Genomic DNA, 25,091 nt, shown 5'->3' on the forward strand with positions numbered 1-25,091 from the left:
TGTTTATACTTTTGTATAATATGTAATAAAGCAATAAACCAATTAAATTATCCAATTAAATCGTTTAATGAAAGGAAATGGGTCCAACCTGAATGTCATTAGAAGATATTATATATGAACAACAGCAAACACTGTCAGCTTTGACGGAGGCAGAGGATTTGAGTCAGTGAAGCCGGTTTAATGAGGTTATGACATAAGGACGGGGCACGTGTCGTGCACAGCTCGGGGGGGGGGCCCCGCGGGGCTCTCGCTGGCCCCCCCGTGCTCCCAGCGATCAGGGAGCCACAACATGAAACCCTGAATACAACAGCAGCCTTTATGCTCTGCTGGTCACGGCGCCGCACGTCGCCCTTCTGTGCATCACGCTGCATCACAGCACATCGACAGCGTACGAGCGAAACGCTGCACGCGGAGCGCTCCCGCAGGCTGAATGTGAGGTCCTGTTGACCTTGTAAGAGAAGACAAAGCAAAAACTTTAAATGAACCCCAGAGAGGAAATTAAGCCATTGTAGCAGCGAGCGGTGTAAGGAGATCCAGCGGAGAATAACAGAATATAAATAAGAACATAGCAGAGTGGGGCTGCGTAAACACACCGGACACTTTTTAGCACCAGAACGTGGCGAGCCGGGAAATTTACGAGTGGAATAAAAAGTGGTGAGTATCAACATTTAGACGGAGATGCATAATAGAGACGGTAATGACCTCGAGGACCGAGTCGCGTTCATTTACGAAAAAAAAAAAAAGGAAGACGCAGGAGTGAAACTGTGCAGCACACAGCTGCGCAATATCCAAGAAATAAAACAGGTAAATAGAGTCAGAGGCAGTAATGAAGGTAGGATGTTAAAGTCAACAAAGAGCACGGCGCCAAAAATAAGACTGCGCTGCTTGTGTCATCAAAAAATATATCAAAACAAACAAAAACCCTTAAAGCTATAGTAAGTAAATCTGGGAAAGCTAGTATTAGCAGGCTACGTTTCTGTCACGACTAAATCTGTAAGAAAAATGTGCGGGAAGAAGAAGAAGAATCCCTAATACATCTAAAATGAAATTACATTATTTTTATTTTATAGTTTTGACAGGAAGTAGATGCACTTTGCACCTGCACAGAACAAATTGAGCTTCTGGTATGGCTGCAACTAACTGCAACAAATCTATTGATTAGTTTTCATTTAGTGCTTAATGTGCGCTAACTTTGACGCCGTTAATGGTGGGTTAGCCGTCAAAGCTAACGCACATTAATGCATGAGGCGTTTCCATGACGACTGCCCGGAAAAAGTCATGTTTACGTGACTCCTGATAGTTAAAATTAATAACGCTAAACTTTAAAAACAGAGGCACACATACGCAGTACACAGGTACGCTGGTTATTTGTAGCGCTGCTCTTTTCGTTTAATAAACGGACCGCTCCAGTTCCACTGTAGGCGCGCTAACCGGCGCTAAAGGTAACGCAGCTAACGGAGCTAACTGGTAAACGGTGCCTGGACTCACGAAAACATGACGTCATGACGTTAGTTGCAGCCCGAGTTCGCTTTGATTCTTGTGTCGGATGTCGTGCTCGTGACTCTCTGACCAATCAGTGACGACTTCACATTTTAGTATCACTTGTACCAAAAAAAAGTGCCAGCTACTACGTGTCGATTCGAGCCGGAACTATGTCGTGAAAAAGCGCAAAAGCATATTTTCTCCCTCAGTATTTCCAGGGTGAAGGTGAGAGGAGGTGTGTGTGTGTGTGTGTGTGTGCCATGAGACAACCTGTTGAGAGTGACGAAAATAAACTCTTCTGGAGAGGAGGAGGAGGAGGAGGAGGAGGAGGAGGAGGAGGAGGAGGTAAAAAAAAAAAAAAAAAGAGAAAACAGTCTTGCTGCCTATTGGCAGCAACATACCAGCGTTCTCAGGTCAAATCTGTCTGGTGTACTTTTCGCTTCCTCCTCCAACAAAGGTGCTCAGTGAGTGAATCAGACGGCCTTAATGAAGGGCTTGTTAGCTCGGCTACGGCAGCAGATCCACGAGACCCCGGAGTGTGTGTTTACTATCAATCCGCCCTTGTGTCTACAGTGGGCTACATCCACTACCCCCCCCCCCCCCCCCCCCCCCCGCCTGCCTCACCCACTCCCTCCCTCGCACACAAACGGCCACATTTACAGGAGCTCGCCTCGCCTCCCACCCCCGTCACCCGCTTCCTCTCTCCCACAAAACCTCCTCTCCTCCATCAATCCACAAGTCCTGCACACATACTCTGCAGACGCACACACACACACACACACACGGGTGCAAACGTGCACAGAAAACTGCTAGCTAATGGCTAGCTAGCTGTTTATCTGTGTTACCTGCTACGTGTGTTTTTAAAAGGACATTTAAGTTTTTTTGTTATTTATCCTGAGAGGCTGTATTGATTTTTGGCACAGCATTTTATTAGCTAACACAAAATGCTAAAACAACGTTAGCCCATGGTTGTATTTTCAACCCGCTTCATTAACATTTTTATATATATAACATAACATATTAGTTTAATATTACAATTATGAACCGCTGCATGAACAAACTCTTGTCCTGATTGTATTTATGTTATTATTAGCATCGGCAGCTAAATGTATCTTCCATGACGTGTAAGGAAAAGCTAATAACTATGTTAGTCCAACTTAAACTGAACTTTAAACAACACGTTAGCATGTTAGTCCATGAAAATAATATCTAAAAGTAGGACTATCACACCCAGAAAATGTCAATTAAGCTACAGCTGCGTGTTTATGTATGTAAATGTTAGCATAAGTCATGGACATATAAAACAAACATGCTACGTAAAACGGATATAAACACATTTTTTAACGGTCTAAATGTTGCTACGATGTTTATTTGGACAAAATACCACACCAGATCGCTGTTAGCGTCTCATATTGCTAACAAAATGCTACCCTGAGATGCGCTAACCTCCAGCTCCGACTTCCGAAGTTCCTATGTAAATGGAACGCGGCTATAAGCGAATAAAGAAAGATCTTCAAATTCAAAGTACTCTTTGAAGCGGCTCTTAAAAAAATACTGTGTAGAAGTTAAAGTGTTTGTTCCTCATTTGTTATCTAAGAGAACAAAACTGACAAAGAAAATAAGACTTTATAGCAGCATATACAAGGCAACGATACGTGAAACAGTGGAGAGATGATGTGTAAAGACATCTGAAACATTAGCTCCAAGAGGAATCCTCTTATGCAAATGGAAAAAAAATATCAACTTCCTTCCCTAAAATTAACCCCCAGACCAGTATCACCACCACTGCCACCACCACTGCTGCCACCGCTGCCTGAAACCCTGTCACTGGAAAAGAAAAATAATCTGCATCCAATTTGGAGAGAGGAAATGAAATAATATATAAATCAAACGATGTCGGGGCGAGGAGCACAAACTCTCCGACCAGAAATAAAAATGTTTCATCCTCCAGAAAGGCAAAGAGGAAGTGTCTGCAGTGACACGACTCTGCCAAGAGAAACAAGGCCTGACCACAGCTCCATGTGAAACCTATTTAAGATTACAAGGCGAGAGAGAGAGAGAGGGGGGGGGAGGTTAAGTATGGAGGGAGGAGAGTCACGTGGGGAGGGGTGGGGGGGGACGGAAACATGGCACATGATCATAAATAGAGCGACGTGTGTGTGTGTGTGTGTGTGTGTGAGACTGAGAGAGAGCAGAGGAATTTAGATTCCACCGAAACTGTGATGATGATGACGATGAAAGTGTGACGCTGTTGGCTTCTCCTCATGTTCCATATGTTACAGCTGATGCATAAGAGAAACCACGAGTGTAAAGAAAAAATGACTGAGAGGCTCCCTTCACCCGTTTGTTGGCCTGTTTTTGCTCATACTGTTCTATATAAACATACGGTGTCAATGCACTGTTTTAACATGCAGTCAATTACAAATAACAGCCAGATAAATAAAGTTATTCTGGGAAAAAGAAAAGAAAAAAAATGTTTGTGGTTAAAAAAATAAGCAATCATTTTGAGGCTTAGGTGTTAAAGGGTTAAAAAAACCCAAAAAAAAAACAGAATATCTGCTCAAAATACACCACAATGTTTTGGTTAAGATTAAACAATTTGGCTAAAAATAAAGTGAAAATAATAAAACAATGAAAGACACAAAGAGGGATGTGAGAAAAGTGGGTCATAAAAATGAAATATGTTGTGGAAGAATAAAAAAGAACTTACATGAGTTATTATTTTGAGGGATAATTACAAACACACTTCGATATTTTTTTGTTTTTTTCTTGCATTAAATGCGACTTTCACTCAGTAATGTTAACACCAGCAATGAAGTAGAACAAAAATGATGGGTTTTTACACAATATTTTGGAGTGAATAAAACTCAGTGTGTCATATTTAGAGCCTTATTTTAAACATTGGTTTGAAAGCGCATCAGTATAAAACCCTGGTAATCGTGTGTTTTCTCATCAAGTTGCAAATTAGTGAAGAAAACTGAAAATTGTGCCCAAAAAAGCAGCAAATGTTTGTCATGAACGTGGAGGATGTTCTTGATGTTTCATGACTCACTGGACAAAGTGATTTTTTTTTTTCAAAATGGAAAACCTTGTTACAGCCGATTCACAACAACCTCCATGATTCATTCTTATCAGCTCTGGCCTTTTTTTTCTGTTTTGGAAAGACCTGTGTGGGACGACACCTGTGCTGAGGCTGCACAGTGTGTGTGTGTGTGTGTGTGTGTGTGTGTGTGTGTGTGTGTGTATGGAAGTATCGCTGGGCTTTGCCTTTAAGGGCGTATTTGTCCTCGCCCCTTAATCAGACGAATGAAAGCTGCACATTCTCCCTGGACCTGGGAAGGCAGGGATGGCATATTTACCAAACACACCCACACTGAAGTGACCTGGAGACTCAGTGTGTGTGTGTGTGTGTGTGTGCCTACGTGATGTGTGTGTGTGTGCATTAGTTAATGTCAAGGTAGGTAAAACTCCACCTGTGTGATGTGCTCCACTGAAATGTTCTTTTTCCTGCAGCCCCCCCCCCCCCACTCCTTTCATAATATACACAGAAGCTGCATACCAGCAGTGAATGTTCACATGTATGTGTGTGTGTGTGTGTGTGTAACAAGCTAAACATACAGCAGAGATGATGTTCAAATACACTCCATTGCCAGTTCTCCAGACAACTTTCCTTTAAAAAAAATATGCAGTTTTTAATTATATATGTAATCACTTCTTAAAGCTGTAGTACGTACATTTAAATAAAATTCCAACGTCTGTTACCAACCTACCTACCTACCTACCTACCTTCCTGCCTACCTACATACCTATCCACTTATCTACCTACATACCTATCCACTTATCTACCTACATACCTATCCACTTATCTACCTACATACCTATCCACTTACCTACCTACCTACCTACCTACCTACCTACCTACCTACCTACCTACCTACCTACCTACCTACCTACCTACCTACCTACCTACCTACCTACCTACCTACTTATCTACCTACCTACCTACCTACCTATCCACCCACTTACCTACCTACCTACCTATCCACTTATCTTCCTACCCACCTACCTATCCATCCCTCCCTCCATCCATCCATCATCCATACCAACCTATCCACTTATCTACCTTCCTACCTATCATCCATCCCTCCATCTTTTCATGCACCTACTTACCTGCCTACGTGTCTATCAATCTATCAATCTATCATCAACCCATCCATCATCCATCCATCCATCCATCCTCCGTGTTTGCCAGATGTTTGCAGGTCACCGCAGTTTGCTGACTGAAGCATTGTGGGAAATGTTTTCTTTCTGCCCTCACCTTTGTTTAACCTGCGGCGGCGTCGACGAAGAAGAACAACACCGTCGCGATGACACGAGGCAAAAGGCTCAGAGGAGAGGAAGCGAGAAGTTTCACAGTCAGACAGTCATTCAGCAGCAGAGGTGTGAAAGACTCCCCCCCCCCCCAAACACACACACATACACAGTCTTTGTTAAGCTGTTGACTGTCTCCCTCTCTCTCTCTCTCTCTCTCTCTCTCTCTCTCTCTCTCTCTCTGTCGACCATGTTTTTCTGAGTGGCAGCGTGACCGCGTCTGTGGTCAGCCGCACAGAAAATTAAACACACACACAAACACACACAAGACTAGAGGTTAAACCATATTATGGAAAATCGCTGCCAACTTCCAACCTTGTCAGACACGCATTCCACCAAAGCTGACATGTTTATTCGATGATGATTACAGATTTCTTTTTTATTAATTTTTTTACTGAAGCCTCGTGAATTGTGTAACGTCACTTTTGTTCAAACAGCAACGCGTTCTGTCAATTTGTTCTTTTTTTGCGCTTGTGTCCTTGGTGATAAAAATCACTGCAACAACAAATAGCGGCTCATAAATCAGAGAAGACAACGCACAGCCAGAGGAGGAACAGCCACGACCACAACAGGTGTTAAGAGGAAACCATTTGTCTTCCTGCGAGGGTGGTTTTACTCAGTGTGTGTCACGGTGGCGTGTGTGTGTGTGTGTGTGTGTGTGTGTGTTGGCCTTATTTTATATCATTTAAGTGATGAAAACAAACCTGTGTACATCCTGCACATCTGGCTACTATTATAAATGTGGAGTTATAAAAACAAAAGTAAAGTATTTTCAAAACAACTTTAGAACTGGTGTAAACAATACAATACTGCTGCCTCAATACAAATCAATAATCAGTTAACAAGAAAAATATACAAATGCATTGATACACAGACTATCATACACTTTTAAATGCACTATGAATTGGTCGAGGGCCCGTCTTTGGTATAATAAAGCTGCTAACACTATGCTGTTACTTACTAACAGCTAGCTTCTTAGTCTAAGACAACTAGCTTCGTAGCAGCAAACAAATAGCTTCTTAGAAGCAGACAGCTAGCTTCTTGGCAAACGACAACACGCTTCTTAAGGTAAGATAGTCCTTTATTTGTCCCACAGTGTGGAAAAAGACATCTAGTTTCTTAAAGTCAGAAACTAGCTTCTTGGTAAAAGACAGCTAGTTTCTCAGAAACAGACACGTAGCTTCTTAGAAAAAGACAGCTAGCTTCTCAGAAGCAGACAACTAGCTACTTGACAAAAGAGAGCTAGCTTCTCAGAAGCAGACAGCTAGCTTCTTGGCAAAAGACAGCTAGCTTTTTAGAAGCAGACCGCTAGCTTCTTGGCAAAAGACAGCTAGCTTCTTAGAAGCAGACAGCTAGCTTCTTAGAAGCAGACAGATAGCTTCTTAGAAGCAGACAGATAGCTTCTTAGAAGCAGATAACTAGCTTCTTGGCAAAAGACATCTAGTCTCTTGGCAAAAGACATCTAGTTTCTTAAAGGCAGAAAACTAGCTTCTTGGCAAAGGACAGCTAGCTGCTTAGAAGCAGACAACTAGCTTCTAAGCGAAAGAAAGCTAGCTTCTTAGAAGCTGACAGCTCGCTTCTTGCAAAAGACAGCTAGCTTCCAAGTGAGAGTTAATTTTTGTGTTACTGTTGTGTTTGATAGATCGATCAAACAAAAACAATAACAAACGTGAACAGGGGCGGACAAAAATCAACATTCTTTCCATTGTTTTTTTTAGATATGATATTTTAATGCATCAAATTATAATAAAAAAGAAACAAAGTGTCTTCCCTGAATCACAGTATCTGGGAAATCGCCCTCTAAAGGTACCCAAATATACACTAATCCAACCTGAACACGATGACAAGAAGCTGCAGATTTGCTCAGTAATCTGACAGAGGTGAACATAAAGCACCACGTGCAGCACATTGACGTCAAGACACACTTGTTGATCTGCCTGACTCGTACATGTACGTCCTGCATTGGAACAGACTTGCTCCTGCCAGTTCGAGGAGGGGAAAAAAGAAAAAAGAAAACATAGCAAAGAAAACAATTGCACCAGTGAGTTTGAATGGCTGTCAGCCAAGCGTCTCCGACACCTGGGCTCAGACCAAAAAGCCCCCCCCCCCTCACTCCCACCCACCCTTCGAAGGGAAAGGACCCACCGCTATGGAGGTCGGGGTCAGTCGAAGGCATCTGTGATGGAACACAAAGATGTTCTGGTACAGCTGAACACGCTGCAGTTAGTGGTTTTATTAAAATGACCCCCCACAGCGGCTCTATATGGAGATGGATGTCACAACACAGTGGAGGAGGAGGAGGAGGAGCAGCGTGCTGTCAGTGGGCCTTAAGCCCAATTTATACTTCTGCGTAAAGTGCTCTGCATAGGCTACGTAGAGACTCTGCGTCGACGCAGAGACTGTCGAAGAGCCTCTGCGTCGTCTCCGGGTGCACGGAATATTTTTTAAGTGTCCGTCACTCCGTCAAGGGACTACGGAAACGGCAAGAGCTGCGATTGGTCCTCAGGACAGGCTGAGCTAAGCTGCTCTGTGCCGGCTCTCAGTGCGCTCCGGGCGTCCTGACAGAGGCGGAGCTGATCCCCGCCGATAACGCCGCTGCCGAACTATAAATAAATCATATCTTAACACACACAGCACATGTTTAGACTCTAAATGGCCAATTTCTCGCCTCAAATTACCTTAAAACTGCATTCCGTGACACAGAAAAGTGAGAAACGGCCACTGTTTCAACAACAACAGTCTTTCGCTCTCTTTCTTTCTCGGACGCCATTGCTCACTGTAGCCAGAAGCACAACAACCTTGCGCAGCGACCCCTACTGATCGGGCGGGAAATTGCAGCGAGTGTCCGTCACCACGACGCAGAAGTATAAATGCTCGAGGCGTCTCAGTGGTGACGCAGACGGATAACGCATACGCAGTCGGAGAAGTATAATGTGGCCTTTACTTTATACGTGTCCTGCATCGAAAAAACTCATTGCAACTTTTCTGCGCGGGGAAATCCTGACTCTTTTTTGTCAACAGCTCGTCAGGAGCGGCCGCTAAGTGCTCTTTTGCTGCGGTTGTTTTCACACTGCACTTCCTGGTGGTCACCTGCCAATCAAAGCGAGCTCCACAGGGAGGTCTGCAGCGTCCACGCTGACTGAGGCCTGTTCTGTCACAAACTGCACATTTAGGGATTTTAATATCATAGTTTTTTTTAATCAGTTTTTGGTGAAGATTTTTTCATTCTTACTTTGATTAATCGGTTAAATGTTCATGTTTCATGGTCCAAAACCTACATAATTTTGATTCAATCATTGATTGAATTCATTAATATGAATGGGATTGGATCCGGGATCGATTTCACTCGGATGTTTTCAGGACACGAGGGATGGAGTTTTCTTGATTTTCACAATTGTTTTTTAAACTAGTTTTTTTTAAATTTAATTTATAACAAAAGGGAAAATTTCGACCGTATATATACAATCATACGAGATAAATCAGGGAAAAAAACAGCTTGGTATTTGGTAAATCTACATTGTACACGAGTTAAAAAAATATTTTGAAAATCCAGAAATCTATGAAATACGATTTCTTTAAAAACAATAATAAATCAAGCTAAAGTGCGTGTGTAGCTGCAGAGGTTACATTCCCATGTGTCCAACTTGACGTTTTTAACTGTTGACTATTATTATTGTTATGTTATTATAATGTCGTGTCAAAAAAAAAAAAAAAAAACAGTTTGGAATGAAATATACTCTCCGTGTCGCTAATAAAAGTTTTTTTAAAAAAGCATCGCGTCGTAACCTGAGAGGGTTTCAACTTTTCAGCAACGAGGCCTCGGTGCTTGTGACAGGGTGCGAAAAAAAACAAAAAAAACCTCCAGGACTTTTCCTGTCAGGGCTTGATCATTAAAAAAAAAAAAACACAGAGAGAGACGTAGAGTAGCATCACACCTTCCTTCAGGTGCAAGTTAAGCCCTTCTTCTTCTTCTTCTCCTTCTTCTTCTTCTTCGTGACAACACTGCGATTACAGTATCAAATGTTGCTTCTGTTTTTCAGGAGGGGGGAGTGATGGCAGAGGTGAGGAGGGAGAGCCGCCAGCGCTTTTCTGCACTGAGTTAAATCTGTGTTTGTCAGAGTGAAGGGTTCAGTTGGAAGGTGAGGGTTGGGAAACCAGATGTCACTCCCGGCAGGTAGGAAGACAGGTGATTTTAACAAGCTTCTGGCTCTGAGCTGATAACTGCGTCCTGCGGCCACCCACCCCCTCCACACCCCCTCACCACCACCACCACCTCCTCCTCTTCCTCCTCCTCAGCCCAGCCTCCCTCGTCTTTCAAACAAGCCTGAAATCCCAGGAATGTAATTAAAAGTCAAAGCTCCAGGTAGTCGGACTGCCAAGACTGGGGACTGAAACGTGCTCAATGTGCCCATTCGTGCGTCACCTCCACAGTCATGTACAGTTTGCCCTGATCTGTAAACACCTCATTATTTAACCCTTCTGTATTTAAGCGCACATGGAAATGAAGTCTGCAGAAATAGCAGCGTACAGGTTAGACAAGGTGACAGAATAAATCTGTACAGAAAGGTGATGGTGGGGGGGGTGATTATTTTCAGTGAGCGACTGTAAAGACCGCGAGTGTTCTGGGCGATTTCCAGGTGTCAGTAGAGAGTGTGACTATGTGGGCATTGGACGAGGGTGTTAATGAAATGAAATGGAGTGTCTGCACTTGACAAATTAATCCTCAAAGACTTAAAGTCTCACAATATTTTCCAAGTTATGTGTTTAGGGAGGTTTGAGCACCAGCACCATTATGTTTAGACTAAAATGAGGTTCTGCATCTGCCAGAATAAAAACACATTTTTGTGTTAAAACCAGACTTTTAACCCTTCCTATAAGACTTATAACTTTTTAGCGCCTCAACCGGTTGTGATATCTGGAAAATTCTACTGGAAAGCAGATAAATAGTCATTATGCTAGCCCTTGGGACTTCCGCAAAATGACCGTCCTATCACAGACGAGACTCACAAGTACGACAAGCGTTTGTGACGTCAGCTTCTCAGGACTGTAATTCCTAAACGGTTGAATAACTGCTAAAAGACAACTAGCTTCTTAGAAGCCGACAACTAACTTCTTGGCAAAAGACAAGTAGCTTCTTAGCAGCAAACAGCTAGCTTCTTAGAAGCAATTAGTTTCTTAGCAGCATAGAGCTAGCTTCTGAGAAGCAGACAAGCTTCTTGGCAAAAATACAACTAGCTTCTTAGCAGCAGGATAGCTAGCTTCTTAGCAGCAGAGAACAAGTTTCTTAGAAGCAGACAACTAGCGTCTTGGCAAAAGACAACTAGCTTCTGAGCAGCAGACAGCTAGCTTCTTAACAGCAGAGAGCTAGCTTCTTAGAAACAGACAACAAGCTTCTTGGCAAAAGACAACCAGCTTCTTAGCAGTAGACAGCTAGCTTCTTAGCAGTAGACAGCTAGCTTCCTAGCAGCAGAGAACTAGTTTCTTAGAAGCCGACAAATAACTTTGCGGCAAAAACAACTAGCTTCTTAGCAGCAGACAGCTAGTTTCTTAGCAGCAGAGAACTAGCTTCTTAGAAGCCGACAAATAACTTTGCGGCAAAAACAACTAGCTTCTTAGAAGCAGACAAAAAGCTTCTTGGCAAAAGACAGCTAGCTTCTTAGTAGTAGACAGCTAGCTTCCAAGCTGGTAAGAAGCTAGTGGTCTAATTCTAAGAAGAAGCATTGGGCTTGACTTTTCAGCAGTGTTTGATCGCAGTTTTTATATCGTGCCTCGTTAATAAAACAGAATCCACCCATGGAGGCGATGCTTTAATCAGAATCAGAAAGTCTTTATTAATCCCCAGAGGGAGAAGTGGGTAAAGAGAGAAGAGAGCGAAGGCTCCAGACCACATGCATTTATGTTTGATAGAGACACCAGCTGAGAGTCGACAGCAAATCTATCACGCAACTGTGAAGCCTTTCGTGTCACCAGCTGAAAGACGGAGAGCGGTGGAGAATGCAACCCAAGCAAGTGAGAACAGTGAGAAACCAAGAGAGAACAAGTCGGCAGCGGTCTCCTTCTCCTATACGATACGGAAAAGTGAAACTGAACGCCGCTTAACGGCCTCCAGCTTCAATAAAAACCTGACTGCTGATTTACGGCACGACGATGCCCCCCGCTCGCCCAGCTGCCTACTGCGTCAGCAAAGGCCGGGTCAAATGAAATGTCCACACCGAGTTAATATCACCCACTTAAATACGCTCTTAAGTCGACCAGCAGATGTGCCGAACTGTAGCGGATCGGGATACGCAGAGCACAGGCGTCTCCCTGTTGTAAAACAAAATCAAACAAACTGTTTTGAAGCCTCGAGATTTGCAATTTGAGCGGGCGACACGTCACGGCACGTCAGCCGTGCCGTACTTTAGCGCTTATTTCCATCTTACGGGAAACGTAGTGAACGAAAAGCTGACATTAAAACAATCTAAACTGACAAAAATCAAGTGAGAAGTCTAATTTTCCTATAGATTATTCAAACATAGATTGCATTGTTTGGTTTCTTACATAGTTATTTTGAGATATGTGCAAATAGTTTTGGGTAAAGAGAGGATTCACTGTCTCATGATGGTTTGATTACTATTTTTCTTTTTTGTAAACTCGCTGTGACAGGAAATTGCTCTCTGTGGTCAACAACAGGATCTTGTTTACAGTAAACTGGTGATCGGTGTCTTCCAGCCGCAGGAAACACTTTTGGATTTCTGCAGAGATAAGAACCAGTAAAACCAGTGAGTTCTCTTTTATTTTTTTTACAGGGTGATTAATCCTTTTAAATCGAACCCTCGTTACAGTTAAATTAGCTCGTCATTACAGATTAAACGGACAGATTAAAGGTCTCGATTGGTCGACCGTTTGGATATTTACGTGTTTATTTACTTGTTGCATTTGTCCCTCGGCGCTCTTCTCTTGTAAACACAACACTATCTTCAGCACTGTGTGTCGCTCTGTTATCTGTATCCTGTTATTTTCTTTCTTTCTCAAACTCAACCCCCCCCCGGTGATCGTGGGAGTTTTAAGTTCCGCCTTATCTAATTTTGATCTATAGCGTCGGTATGTAAAATATAATACGAACACAGGTGATACCTGCCTCCCTCTTCACATGAACTCCTATCAGCACAACTGTGGCACGTCTTTTGAATTTTTGTGGGGTTTTTTCGAGAAGTCAGCGGCAAGTGACTGCAGACCTCCATTCCACAGATGAGACACAACACCAGAAACCCCGATGTCAAACTCCAACACCTGATAGCGGCGGATTGGTTTCTTTCTGCATACCTCCTCCAGGTGTCTTTTTTTTTGGGTGGGGGCTGCCGAGTCAAGAATCGAGGAGCAGGCGGCGTGGGGCCTATATCCTCCGACTGACCGGCGTCCAGAAGATAATAATGTTTGAGAGAAAGATGGAAACGCCTCATGACGTCGCCGCCCCGATCAGACTTGATTTAAGAAGTGAGAGAAAGGTTTGTCGAGAACGTCTGCGCGTACGCGTAAAACTCCTCAAAACCTCCATAAAAGCAAGTTAAGGAGAATCGGCAAAGGTTTTGTATCGTTATCGGCTTTTTATTCACATGGAAGCAGCATTTCGAGAGCCATAAAGTGCTATTTTTGAAAAATGACAGTCGTAACCACCATGTTGGCAGCCTAAGATGTGGCGAAAATGAACGGGACCGGTGCTGGATTCAACATTATATCAGTGTTTAGACTCGTTTATTGGGGCGGTTTGCGTAGATGAAGATGTCATGATTATGGCAAAAACAGCAAAAACAGATTGTAAGGGGAAAGTACCACGGAGAAGACCAAATTCTTCTTCTTCTATTACTTTCGGCTGCTCCCTTTACGGGTCTTCACAGTGGATCATATGCCTCCATCTTCTTTTCCTATCCCTTGTTTCCTCTTCACGGTCCAAAATATACTGGTTGCCAAACGGTTGTGTCCGGCATCGAAGCTGATACGCATCCATTATAGTGGATATGCAGCACTTCTATTTCTTCTAGTTCAGCACGAGTGGGAGAGGAAGTAGGAAAACGAAACATCCGGTTTACTTTTCAGAATAAAACATCCTGTGTTGACGCCATATCGTATTTCAGAATCCTTGCAATTCCAGTGTGACGATGCTGTATCGTCGGTGGGTAGAAGTACTGCTCCGTTTGTTGTGTTTACAAAATATGGGGTAGAAAACGTAGTCTCGCAACAAGCAGCGCAAATTGGCGGAACTGTGCGGATCAGATCGCAGCGCATCCATTCTGCAACTGGTGTATTTTGGCAGTCAGTTACACCAACTGCCTGACAATTTTCCAGTTATGAGTTAAAAAATGCTCTGTAATATAATTTTTCTTTTGGTTCTTTACATTCGTCCAAGCCAGAATGTGTAATTGTAGAGTTGAGTGGCATGAACCCCATACATAAAGTCTCTTATAGATCATCCTAACCTACAGAGTCTCCAAGTCTGATGTTAGAGGAGGTCTCCTGCGAGAACCAGGAGCTTACACTGCAGTCGTCGAAGGCTAATTTGAAACACAGGCCTTTCGGGAGGTTTCTGCGTCTACATCAAAACAAACTTGGCTCCTGCACAATCTCAGGGGAAACAAAAACGAAAGAAGCAACACATCACAGATTCAGTACTCACAAACATGTCACACAAAAGCTACGAGCGGGACGACAATGAAACCCATGCCCTTCAAAGCTCGCCAAGGCACGCTTCTACGTCTGAATCTGTTTTCTCGAGTCTGTCATTTCGATCGCGTCCGTGACCTTTCAAGTCTAAATATACAGTGAGCATTTACATTCAGGCGGAAAAGATATACTGTTCATCATACGGGAATGTTACGTTACTTTGAAGGTTAAAGACAAACACAATTTCTCTGACAGAGAACAAGAACGAGAACTGAAAAAAACCTTTATAGTTTGAACCATAACGCAGCAAATACTGGGCTGTAAAAGGGTTTGTTGTTTTTTGTTCCTTTGAAAACTGTACGCTGTATTTCTTAGGATTTCTTCATGTATTTGTGTCCTGGAAGACAGTAGCAGCTGCTCGGCTCCAGAAAATGTGAACCATGCGACAGAGAGACAAATGTGTCACACAAAGCAGTGTTTGTGCGATTACTCCCAGGCCACCGTGAGATCATGAGGACGTTCTGTGACACAGCGCAGACGATGTTGGAAAAAGCAGAGTAAACTCTCTTCTGCACAGAAGGATATGGTTTCTTTTTGGGGAGGCAACTTTTGACATTTCACTTTTTGGGTTGCTGGTTTGAATCCTTGGTTGACACACTTTGGGAATGGGAACGAGACTTTTACTTAGTTTTTTCTGTCTAAACCTAACCCTTTAATATTGTAAATCGCCTTGTAAGTGATAGTCCTCTTTCGTTTTAAGGGAAAATTAGGATTTTCCTTGTATATTATGTCTCATTGACAATATATTGGTTCAAAATCATATATCAGTCAGTCCAATCATACAAATGATTGTAACTGATGGTAATTCAGTTTTTTATTAGCCCAGAATCAACCTTTTATAGCCACAATTTTAGACGATCGTGATTTTAGTTTTGATGCTAACTGAAGGCTACATACACTCTTAAAAATAAGGGTTCCAAAAGGCTCCTTCTACAAGGGCTGAGGTTCTACCTGGAACCATTTGCTTCTTAATGGTTCCAGTAAGAACATTTTGAACAAGAGAACCCTTTAAAACCCCTTTCCTGAATAGGAAGGTTTTACAGGTTTTAAAAGGATTCTTGGTGGAACCCTCCAAAAGGGTTCCAGGTGAAACCTTTATGAAAAAGGGTTCTCCTACGAGGACAACCTGAAGAACCTTATATGGTTCTACTTAGCACTTTTATTTCTAAGAGTGTAGGCTCTCCAAAAAAGTTGGATGCAAAATGATATTTCACAAATAAAGGTTAAACTTTACACACTGTACCTTTAAAATGTCTGATTTATACTGTGAATGGGTGGTTTACCTTTAAAAATGTGTTCCCCATATACTGTATCAACAGTTTCAGGAAAACTGTCATAAATCAATAAATAAAAAAAGAAAGAAAAGTAAGTAACTCACCTCTGCTCCAGAATATTTATTCGTCCTTGTGACCAGTTCATCCACAGACACATTGCTGGCGACAGGCATGTTGCGGAACTGGAGGGAAAATATTTCCCTTCGGGTCGGAGCATCTGGAAGAGGAACGTAGATGATTCGGTCAAGGCGTCCTGGACGCATCAGAGCCTGAGGGATGGAAAACAGGAAGAGACGGTCAGCGTCTGATTTACCGTCGTATTTTACAAACGACGCACACAAATCTGTCAAGTTGAGGATTACGCACGAGTATCAGTCGTCAGTCAAAGGGTCTTTTGACTTTTCTGTGCTTTAACCACAAGACTGAATATAGAAATAGACACAGTCTTTGTTTCATTATGATGCCTTAAGATTGGCGGCAGTTTTTGCAACCAAATCACCTGCAACCAAGCAGGTATTTTCTCTAAAGGTGAAAATAATTGACAAAACTGATATCATGCACTTGAAGACCTGAAACTAGCAGATGAGACCATTATCTACCCAAGAACTAACGTCACAAACCAAAAGAGACTTCCAGTCTACACACATCACTTTGGTGTCACAGAAACACTGTCAGAACACGACGACTTTGACCTTTGACCGTCTTACTGCTCGCTTCTTATGGCAGAAAACCTGAGAACCGAGGCTTACTCCAGTCCTCTTGAACCATGAACCAAATGCCTAAAAGGCAAACCATGAAATTTCTAGTTTTGCACCTCTCATAGTCAGCACGGAGACAATGTTGACGTTATCTGATAAACCCTCCACTTCCTAAAGATCACATCTCCGTGACCCCAAAACAGTCCCTGAGTACCCAAAGCCGTCGCTGTCTCGCTTGTCAGACGTCATTAAGTGGCAGGCGCCTCGCAAAAGCAGACATGTAGACGGACAGAAAAATGTGCCCCCCGTCTCCAGCTTGGCCGTGACAAGGTGGGGTACGGTATACTATTGTTTGGTTTGGGTTGTCTGCTCATTTGACCGCGGCCAGCGGCTCAAAGAACAGCAGGATTTCAAAATAGCCAGAAATGTGTTTTCACTCATCGCAAATGAGCTTTTAATTTCGGACGGAATGAAGCGTCAACAGAAAAAAACAAACAGCGAGTGGAACTGACAGTTTCCTCGCTGTTTATATATCCCGCGACGCAGCCAGGCTTGGTCCGTAGAGACGGTGCCGTTCCTGGCGCTGGGCCAGACAGGCCACAGCGGGACTAAACCCCGGCCGGCGGAGACGAGGCAGGAGACACACGCAGACACAAGCCGTGCAGGACGTCACGTCGGGAGTGATCAGTGAAGGTTGGAGGGATTTGATCGCGGGCCTTTGAACTCTTACATAGTCATTACACTGCTGTTCCGGCACAACATGCATGTCCTTCTCGCCACAGAGTCTACTTAGGTCTTTTGAAAACTGTACATATGCTAAGAATAATTTGAAGGACCTCATCCAATTTATTTAATGAGTACGTGAGAACAGAACAAAGACTTGCGGACAAACTCGTTCAGACAATATTGATGACTTTGATCAAGTCAAGTAGACCCTTGTTCTATTTGACTGCCCCCACCCCCAAAAACCACATTGAATCCTAGGTTTTAACCAGTTTTTGACCAGTGTGAATGTGTTTATCAGCATTCACTCCTGGGTGAATGGAAATACTGCAATGCACATGGATTTTTATGAGTTTTGGTTCCATTGAGCATTAGTGGGAACACAAAGCCTGGATGAAAATGCTGATTTCTTCTTCATTTGCTTAATTTTTGACAGTGATGCAAAAAGACGCACATGCATCTTCAGGCTGTTAGCATAGCCAATAGCCAAGAGTGTATTTAGTGAACCTTGCTATTTGCAATTTGAGAAAATGGTCAATATTATCAATATTAGCAACTTCAAATTGCAAACTTACCACTGAATTTGAACAAGGGAGATAGAGGATTTAGATACAAAATGCTAACGATTACCCTAACCTTACCGTAACCGCCGTTAACGTGCCCAACACTAGTAAAAATAACTATAGCTATAAATCTATAGACACTGATGACATTCACGCCCTGTTTTCTCACACTTAACTCATCAAATCGTTGACTACCCAACATAGAAGACAGTAATTAACATTTAAGTTTTGATCTAAAAAGACTCAAATGCTCAGGAAAGATTGTAAACTGCATCGCACACAATTCCACCACACGCACGAACACCGATCCAGTGATATAATTAGGCACTACAGCCACTAAATTAACCCCGGTATGTTGCCTCCGAGGTCTGCGACGTCTCATCCATACTGAGAAACAAAATAAACAAATTGTTGCAGCCTCACGACAAAGGTACATCATTGCCATGAAACGCTCGGGTCCATCTGCTCGTGAAGTGTAACAGATGCACTTTTAAGAGTTGTTTAATGATCTTCTGTATTTCCCCTCTGGACACTTGCCTTTTATCTGTTGCTTTTCTGTGTTTCTGTGTGTATGTGCGTGGAATATGAGAGGATGGAAACTGGAGACAAACATTAATAGCTTAGCCTTAGGTAACCACAACAGAGCCGTGGCTGACAAAAGAGCAATGGATCACGAGAGGAAACGTCGTTGTTTTTTTTGTTGTTTTTTAGGTCTCTGGATTCTTCCACTCAATTGAGGACAATCGAGGGTGACAAAACCAGTCGTATGAAACGGAAAGAAAGAATAAAGTCACTGTGATTAGGGTTATATAGGTACTAGCCAACCTGTTTCTGTTAGCACCAAGTTTGGTCAAGATGGATGACCGTACGACGTACATTACCTTTCAAATGGTTTGCTAATCACCTTAGAAGGCTATTGGATGATTAAAAAACCCTTGTGCAATGATGAAAACAGTTTGGCTGGTTCTTTGACGAAAGCAAAGTTTGAAGGGCAAAATTTTCTATTCTTTTTGCAACTCTTTTGATGAATAAAAGTGTGACTTTTCATGGAAAACACCAACAATTGTATAGGTGACCCCAAACCTTTGAACGATAGTGTATATGCGACGTCACGTCTTGTGCGGCGCGTCAACAGAGCAGCAGCAGATCCACAATGGTCAACCAACGATGGTTCCCAGTTCCTATGCACTGCACACAAATAAAGGTGGTACTTTGATTGTTCTATAGAACGACGTAAAAGTACCTCTGGTGCAAAAGTGCCTATCGAAAGCAAGGAAAGGGTGGCTGTGGTGCAGACCTGCTGGTTTTTAGGCTGGAGCATTAAATTAAAATCATGAGGGCTGGAGACTCGGGGGAACTTGATAAGATGCATCTGGAAAACAACTATAAAAACAACACATGTGTTGATGTTGTTGTCACGCGTCTTCCCACAGGTTTAGAGGGGTATTTGTGAGCGAGCGAGTGCAGGAGGTGAGACGGGTGCTTGTTTGTCACAGCAGGTCGAGCCAGTCGCGGCGGTGTGTGTTGCACTCTTACAGAGTACGTGCCAGGGACACTTCCTGAGTCGGTCTCTCTGGAAGTATCTGGCGGCCGCGTGCCAACACAAACCTCCTGACCCCCGGCTCGATAACTCACACACGCAGATGCTGACACACGGGCTTACAAATGAACGTACTCCAGTGTGCGTGTGCACACGGCTACATCATTCCGGTTTTGGCTTGGCTTCTTTTAATATAAGATTCATTTTTCTCGTGCAACAATGCCCGCCTGCTACTTTATCCACCGGGTTGATTCTCCCCACACACACATAATGGACAAGTGCCCGCGGCTTCCAGGCGCTCGGGCTCCAAGGGTTCCAAGGCCCTCCCAAAAAGCCGAGCAGACCCTCAGCTTTGAGACTGCTAAACTCATCTGACTGCCCTGGAGGGAAAGAAAGGATTTTTTTCTCTTTCCTCTCAGCAAGAGCAGGGGGCCCATCCATCACTTAACAAGATACACTTCCTGTTCTCAAGGATCCGGGGGAGGGGGTAGGAGACGAGGAGGAGGCGGTGAGGTGGCGGGGGGGGGGACCCCCGAAAGACAAATACTTGGCTTGGCATGTCGGGCAAGCGTTGACGGGCTCTTTTCGTAACGGCATCATTCCACCTGAAGTCTTGGCTCAACTGGCAGAAGGCGAGGAGGGGGGTGGGAGGGAAGGGGGCGAAAATAGAAGAAAGGAGGAAAATTGTTTCGGCCGAGGGACCCAGACAAACCACTCGAAAAGACGACTGAAAAAACCCCCAGAAACAAACACGGATAAGTGGTGTGGGAGACTCGGTTCAGTCGGATAAATTCTCTGTTGTTCTAATGCGAAGCCGCTGTGATGGATCGCATCCACCTCGTAGCACGACTGACATGATAGGCATCATTACACATGAGCCATTACTAATTAGAGATGCCCCCAGGTGAGAAATACCAACTCGCTTTAAGTCAACATCGAAGCATTCGTACACAGGGACAAACCTCGGCGACTGTGAACGCACTCCGACGCAAGTCAAAGCCCTCGTCCACTTTCTGTGCGCCAAGTTTCATTGCAGATAACAACAGTAATCATTCCAGGCATTGCAAAAGCTCCTCAAGAAGTGATTACCCCCTAATGACAGACGACTTCCTATCTGCGAAGGCCCGGTACCTCTCCCTAACCAGCGAGGAATGCTGGGAATCTTCTCCTCGGAGCTCTTGCGGCGGGAGCACATTCTTGACCCGCTTCAAATCTGACCCGGCTCAGAGCTACGTCTACACAACCGTTTACGAACGGACGCCGGCCGCAATTTCAGGCGTCGTCTTATTCTTAGATGAGGCCAATCATAAAAAAAGAAGAGAAGAAGAAGAAGGAGAAGTAAAGGAAAGACTGACTTCATGACAGTGAACATGATGACAAACATGTTCCCCTGCACATCTGGTGAAAGCTCAGTTTCCTTCTTCCAGTTTGGCTCTTTCTCCTGCATGCGTTGCAGCGCGATAGCAGGCTGTCTGCGTAAATATGCGGCTGGCCTGAGGAGACGTGAGTTGACTTTGTTCCCTGCCCGGAGGCATTTTTTGCTGCATGTGGTTTCCTAAACCTGTCAGTCCGCAATCCTCAGAGGTCTCGGTGAGTCACGCTGGGCCACCCCGGGTTTGTGCAGAACGCTCAGCACACACTGTGAACGAGAAAACGCTCGAGCGCGACGGGGGGAATCACGAGCTCAGAGAGAGAGAGAGAGGTCAAATTCTAGATTTGGGAAATTAGACCTGAGGACCTGAGTAAATCCTGGTGTTGATCTACTGTCAGGTTATGAGTAAACTCTTTAAGGTGTCATTTCCGATTGTTTTGTTTGTTGGAAAATCAGCGAAAGTACCTGGAATGTAGCAAAACAGCGGGTGACAAGGTTTTTTTTTTTTTTGCCCCCGGAGCAGATCTTATCCTCCTCCTCGAGGAGAAGCTCAATTTCAAAGACAAGAGTCTTGTTGTTTTCAGACCTCCTCCTCTGCATATATATATATATATATATGTATATATATATATAGCACTTAAATCCAGAATCAGGTTTGTTCCCTCTGTGGTTTTGGGGAGGGAGTTTCTGCATCTCTTTCATCGATTGTGCAACACACAGGCGTCCGTGGCAAGACTGCACGGCATCGGGAAATATGCTCCTTCGAGGTTATTGCACCCTTTAAACCTAAATTAGTATTATTTTTTTATTGCCGATATACGGTTACACAACCGCGCCGAGCCAGCGGCTTTTGAACTCAAACTCTCGTAACGTTGACGTTGAGTAAACTGCACCTGGATCTAACAGCAGAATTAGCACAAACCCCCCCCCCCCCCCAAACCCCACATTCTGTTTTATAAACTCCTCCAAATCCCACTGTAACTAAAGCAGATTTCTGCCCGTGCTCCACGTCCTTTCTTAAAGCAAAGATGACATCATTTTTTGAACAAGGCCATGCAGAGGGGACACTGGACCTGGTTTTGAGGAGAAGGAGTAAGTGGGGGGAGGACGAGAGTGACAGGGAGAGCGAGTAACAGAGAGAGCAGAGTTGGCAGCCAGTCAAAAACATGTGAGGCTTTCACTCTGGATTTTTGCCCTTGAGTCAAACTCGCATCCGGCAGGCGAGGCCACCACCGTGTCCAAGAACCAAAGGAACTCTGGAGCTATTAACCCCCTACTGTCCCCACATGCATGAGCTGCACAGCCAGGAGGCGTTCGGAGATTTGTAGCTTCAGGATGATGCATGAGCCGTAGCAACAGGTGAGATTTTCCAGCAAGAGAGAGAAAAAAAAAAAACGGCTTTTATGGTATGTTAGAGCGTAAAGGTAAATTATTTTACGACAGAATTCGGTGCCGTTTTATAATACATGTACACACCTCCTCTGCTGCAGGGCTTCATATATGATCTTTAGAAACTCATAAAGTGAATGATTTTCCTTCATTTTGGTGAGGATTTACATCGTTTAAGCTTTAAAACTCCATGTATTTACATGGAAAACTGAAAGTTGGCGCGACCAGAAATGTGTCATTGGTAATTGAAGTGTGTAAACAACTGTGTAAAGTGTGTTAAGATACTTTTTCATCTTGCTTTTGTTTTATCTCAAATAAATTGTCTTTTACATGTCCTGAATGATGCATTTTGCAAACCCGGCAACATCCCAGAGCAGCATGTGTGTGTGAGAGACAAGGGATGTATAAGCATATAGGGTCATTACAGAATTACATGTCACACATTTTACCTTTTATATGGTGTGTGTGTGTGCTTGTATGTGTGTGTCAAAATCATATAGAGACCAGGTGTAGGAGCTGAGACGTTGGACAGGGAGGGGAGGGAGGGAGGGGGAGAAGAGGTGGTAGCAGCAGCAGCAGCAGCTGTGTTGCTCTCCTTTTGGGCCTGGGTTGGAGGATATGATGGGGCTGTGGGGGTGTGGTGGTGGTGGTGGTGGTGGGGGCTCACACACCCCCCTACAGCTGCTTTGGGGGCTGCAATAAAGTCCCTGAATCTGTCAAAACAAACCAGACTGGCTGGCTCTCACACCTTCTTGAAAATAAAACAAAAATGGCTACTATAGTAAAACATGAACACAAAAAAACACCTCTTATTTTGATAGGAGTAGGTGAGCTTAGCATAATGTGTGTCATAATCTGTCTCTGTGAGGACACTTTGGCTGGTCCACGTGACTTTAAAAGTGTTTTTTGAGAGGACCTGGTTTAAGGGTTAGGGTTAGAATTGGGATTATGTTAGGGTTAAGGTTAGGCACTTATTTGTGACGGCCATAGGCTAGGGTTAGAATTGGGATTATGTTAGGGTTAAGGTTAGGCACTTATTTGTGATGGCCATAGGCTAGGGTTAGAATTAGGATTATGTAAGGGTTAAGGTTAGGCACTTAGTTGTGACGGCCATAGGCTAGGGTTAGAATTGGGATTATGTTAGGGTTAAGGTTAGGCACTTAGTTGTGATAGTCATAGGCTAGGGTTAGAATTGGGATTATGTTATGGTTAAGGTTAGGCACTTAGTTGTGACGGCCATAGGCTAGGGTTAGAATTGGGATTATGTTAGGGTTAAGGTTAGGCACTTATTTGTGATGGCCATAGGCTAGGGTTAGAATTAGGATTATGTAAGGGTTAAGGTTAGGCACTTAGTTGTGACGGCCATAGGCTAGGGTTAGAATTGGGATTATGTAAGGGTTAAGGTTAGGCACTTATTTGTGATGGCTATGGTTCGGGTAAGAATTGGGATTATGTTAGGTTAGGGTTAAGGTTAGGCACTTAGTTGTGGTTGTGATAGTCATAGGCTAGGCTTAGAATTGGGATTAGGTTAGGGTTCAGGTAAGGCACTCAGTTGTGATGTCCCAGGTTAGGATTAAAATTGAGATTATGTTAGGGATAGAGTAAGGGGCTGGGGAATGCATTATGTCTATGATGTGTCCTCACTCAGATATAAAAACAAGTTTGTGCGTGTGTGTGTGTGTGTGTGCTTGTATTTGCTACTTCTACATCTTATAAACGCTGACTCTGTACAGAGCAGTGGTCCAAAACCTGGTTCTAATGAGGCAGAACCTCAAGTTTAGGCCTGCAATTTAAATTGTGGTAAAGTTAAGAGTCAAGTTAGACATTAACTGGTTAAGATTTTCAAATGAATGGACGTCGATGCAGTAGAAGAATAGCTACGTGTCTTTACACTGTGTGTGTGTGTGTGTTGCCCACCAGAAAGAGAGAGGGGGGGGGGAGGTGAAGAAAAGCAGAGGAAATTAGGCCGAGGCTATGTTGAAATGTCGACTCATTGGTGCCCAAAATAAAAAAAAAAAAGCACTGGAGCGGCTGCCATAAAATACATGTATGTTTGCTTTACAAAGAGGCGTTTCCTGTGAGCTGTCCACAGTTCGCAGTTTAGGTCTACGGGGGCCCGTGCGTTCGGTGTAAACTTGCCAGGTCTGGTTTCCATAATCCACCTCCAGAGCCTGTGGGCACCTTCCATTCCCCCCCCCCCAGTCCAGTCGTTGCCTTGGACACGACGGCAGAAGCAACAAGTGATCAACCTTTTCTTCTTTCCTTTCTGTCTCAGCCATCATTCTCACCACCGTTCACTTCTGTGACACCAACACCTTCTCTCTGGGCCTCAACTCAGTCCAACGACAACAAGCAAATCTAATCAGCAGAGTGTTTCAAAGAACTACTCATGAAATGAAGTCCCTTCACTCCTGTAGGTGACATTTGGCGCTTTTCCACGATACAGTTCCAGCGCGACTTTTCCATTACTATAGTACCTCTTCAACGAGGGTGGAGTCATCGTAGCGCGGCTGCATGAAACACACAAACTAGTGACTTGTAAAGCAGTTGTGTTCGGTGTAACTGAATCATTAGAATCAGTTCATTCAAAAGATTTGCTCACCGAATCAAAAATACGACTGAACGGGTCGTGATTCGGCCCACGATTAGAAGTGCTGTCGCTAAATACGCCAGACTCCTCTATGACGACATTTCCTTTGCTAAATGTTGGGAGATCAATGCATGTTTTGGGGATATATTAACTTGAGATCGGTTAACTGTGCTAACTGGGAAACGGCGCCTGGACTCCGGTGCAGCGGCGCGTAAACATGACGTCACGCAGTCATCATGGAAACGTGCCGTGCGTTAACGTACGGACTAATATCGTAGTCGTAGAGGTAGATGCTTGGGTTTTTTGATATCGGTATCACGCCAAAAAAAAGTGGTATGGGGACATCCCGGGTAAATATCGTCATTATTGAGTCAATTGTCATATTTGAT

General features: G+C 43.8%; 1 protein-coding gene across 1 annotated transcript in view; it reads right to left on the reverse strand.

Annotated features, from left to right (window-relative positions):
• The window catches only part of afg2a (AFG2 AAA ATPase homolog A), a gene marked incomplete at its 5' end in the record, with an annotated part of 115,789 nt that overhangs the window by 7,853 nt on the left and 82,845 nt on the right, over window positions 1-25,091 (reverse strand). Inside the window, one exon of the mRNA XM_083891640.1 lies at window positions 15,932-16,096. Within this exon, the coding sequence (XP_083747766.1) occupies window positions 15,932-16,096 (165 nt within the window). The remainder of the gene's footprint in view (window positions 1-15,931; window positions 16,097-25,091) is intronic.

This window comes from Microchirus variegatus (genome assembly GCF_963457635.1).
Source record: "Microchirus variegatus genome assembly, chromosome: 6".
Taxonomy (NCBI): domain Eukaryota; kingdom Metazoa; phylum Chordata; class Actinopteri; order Pleuronectiformes; family Soleidae; genus Microchirus; species Microchirus variegatus.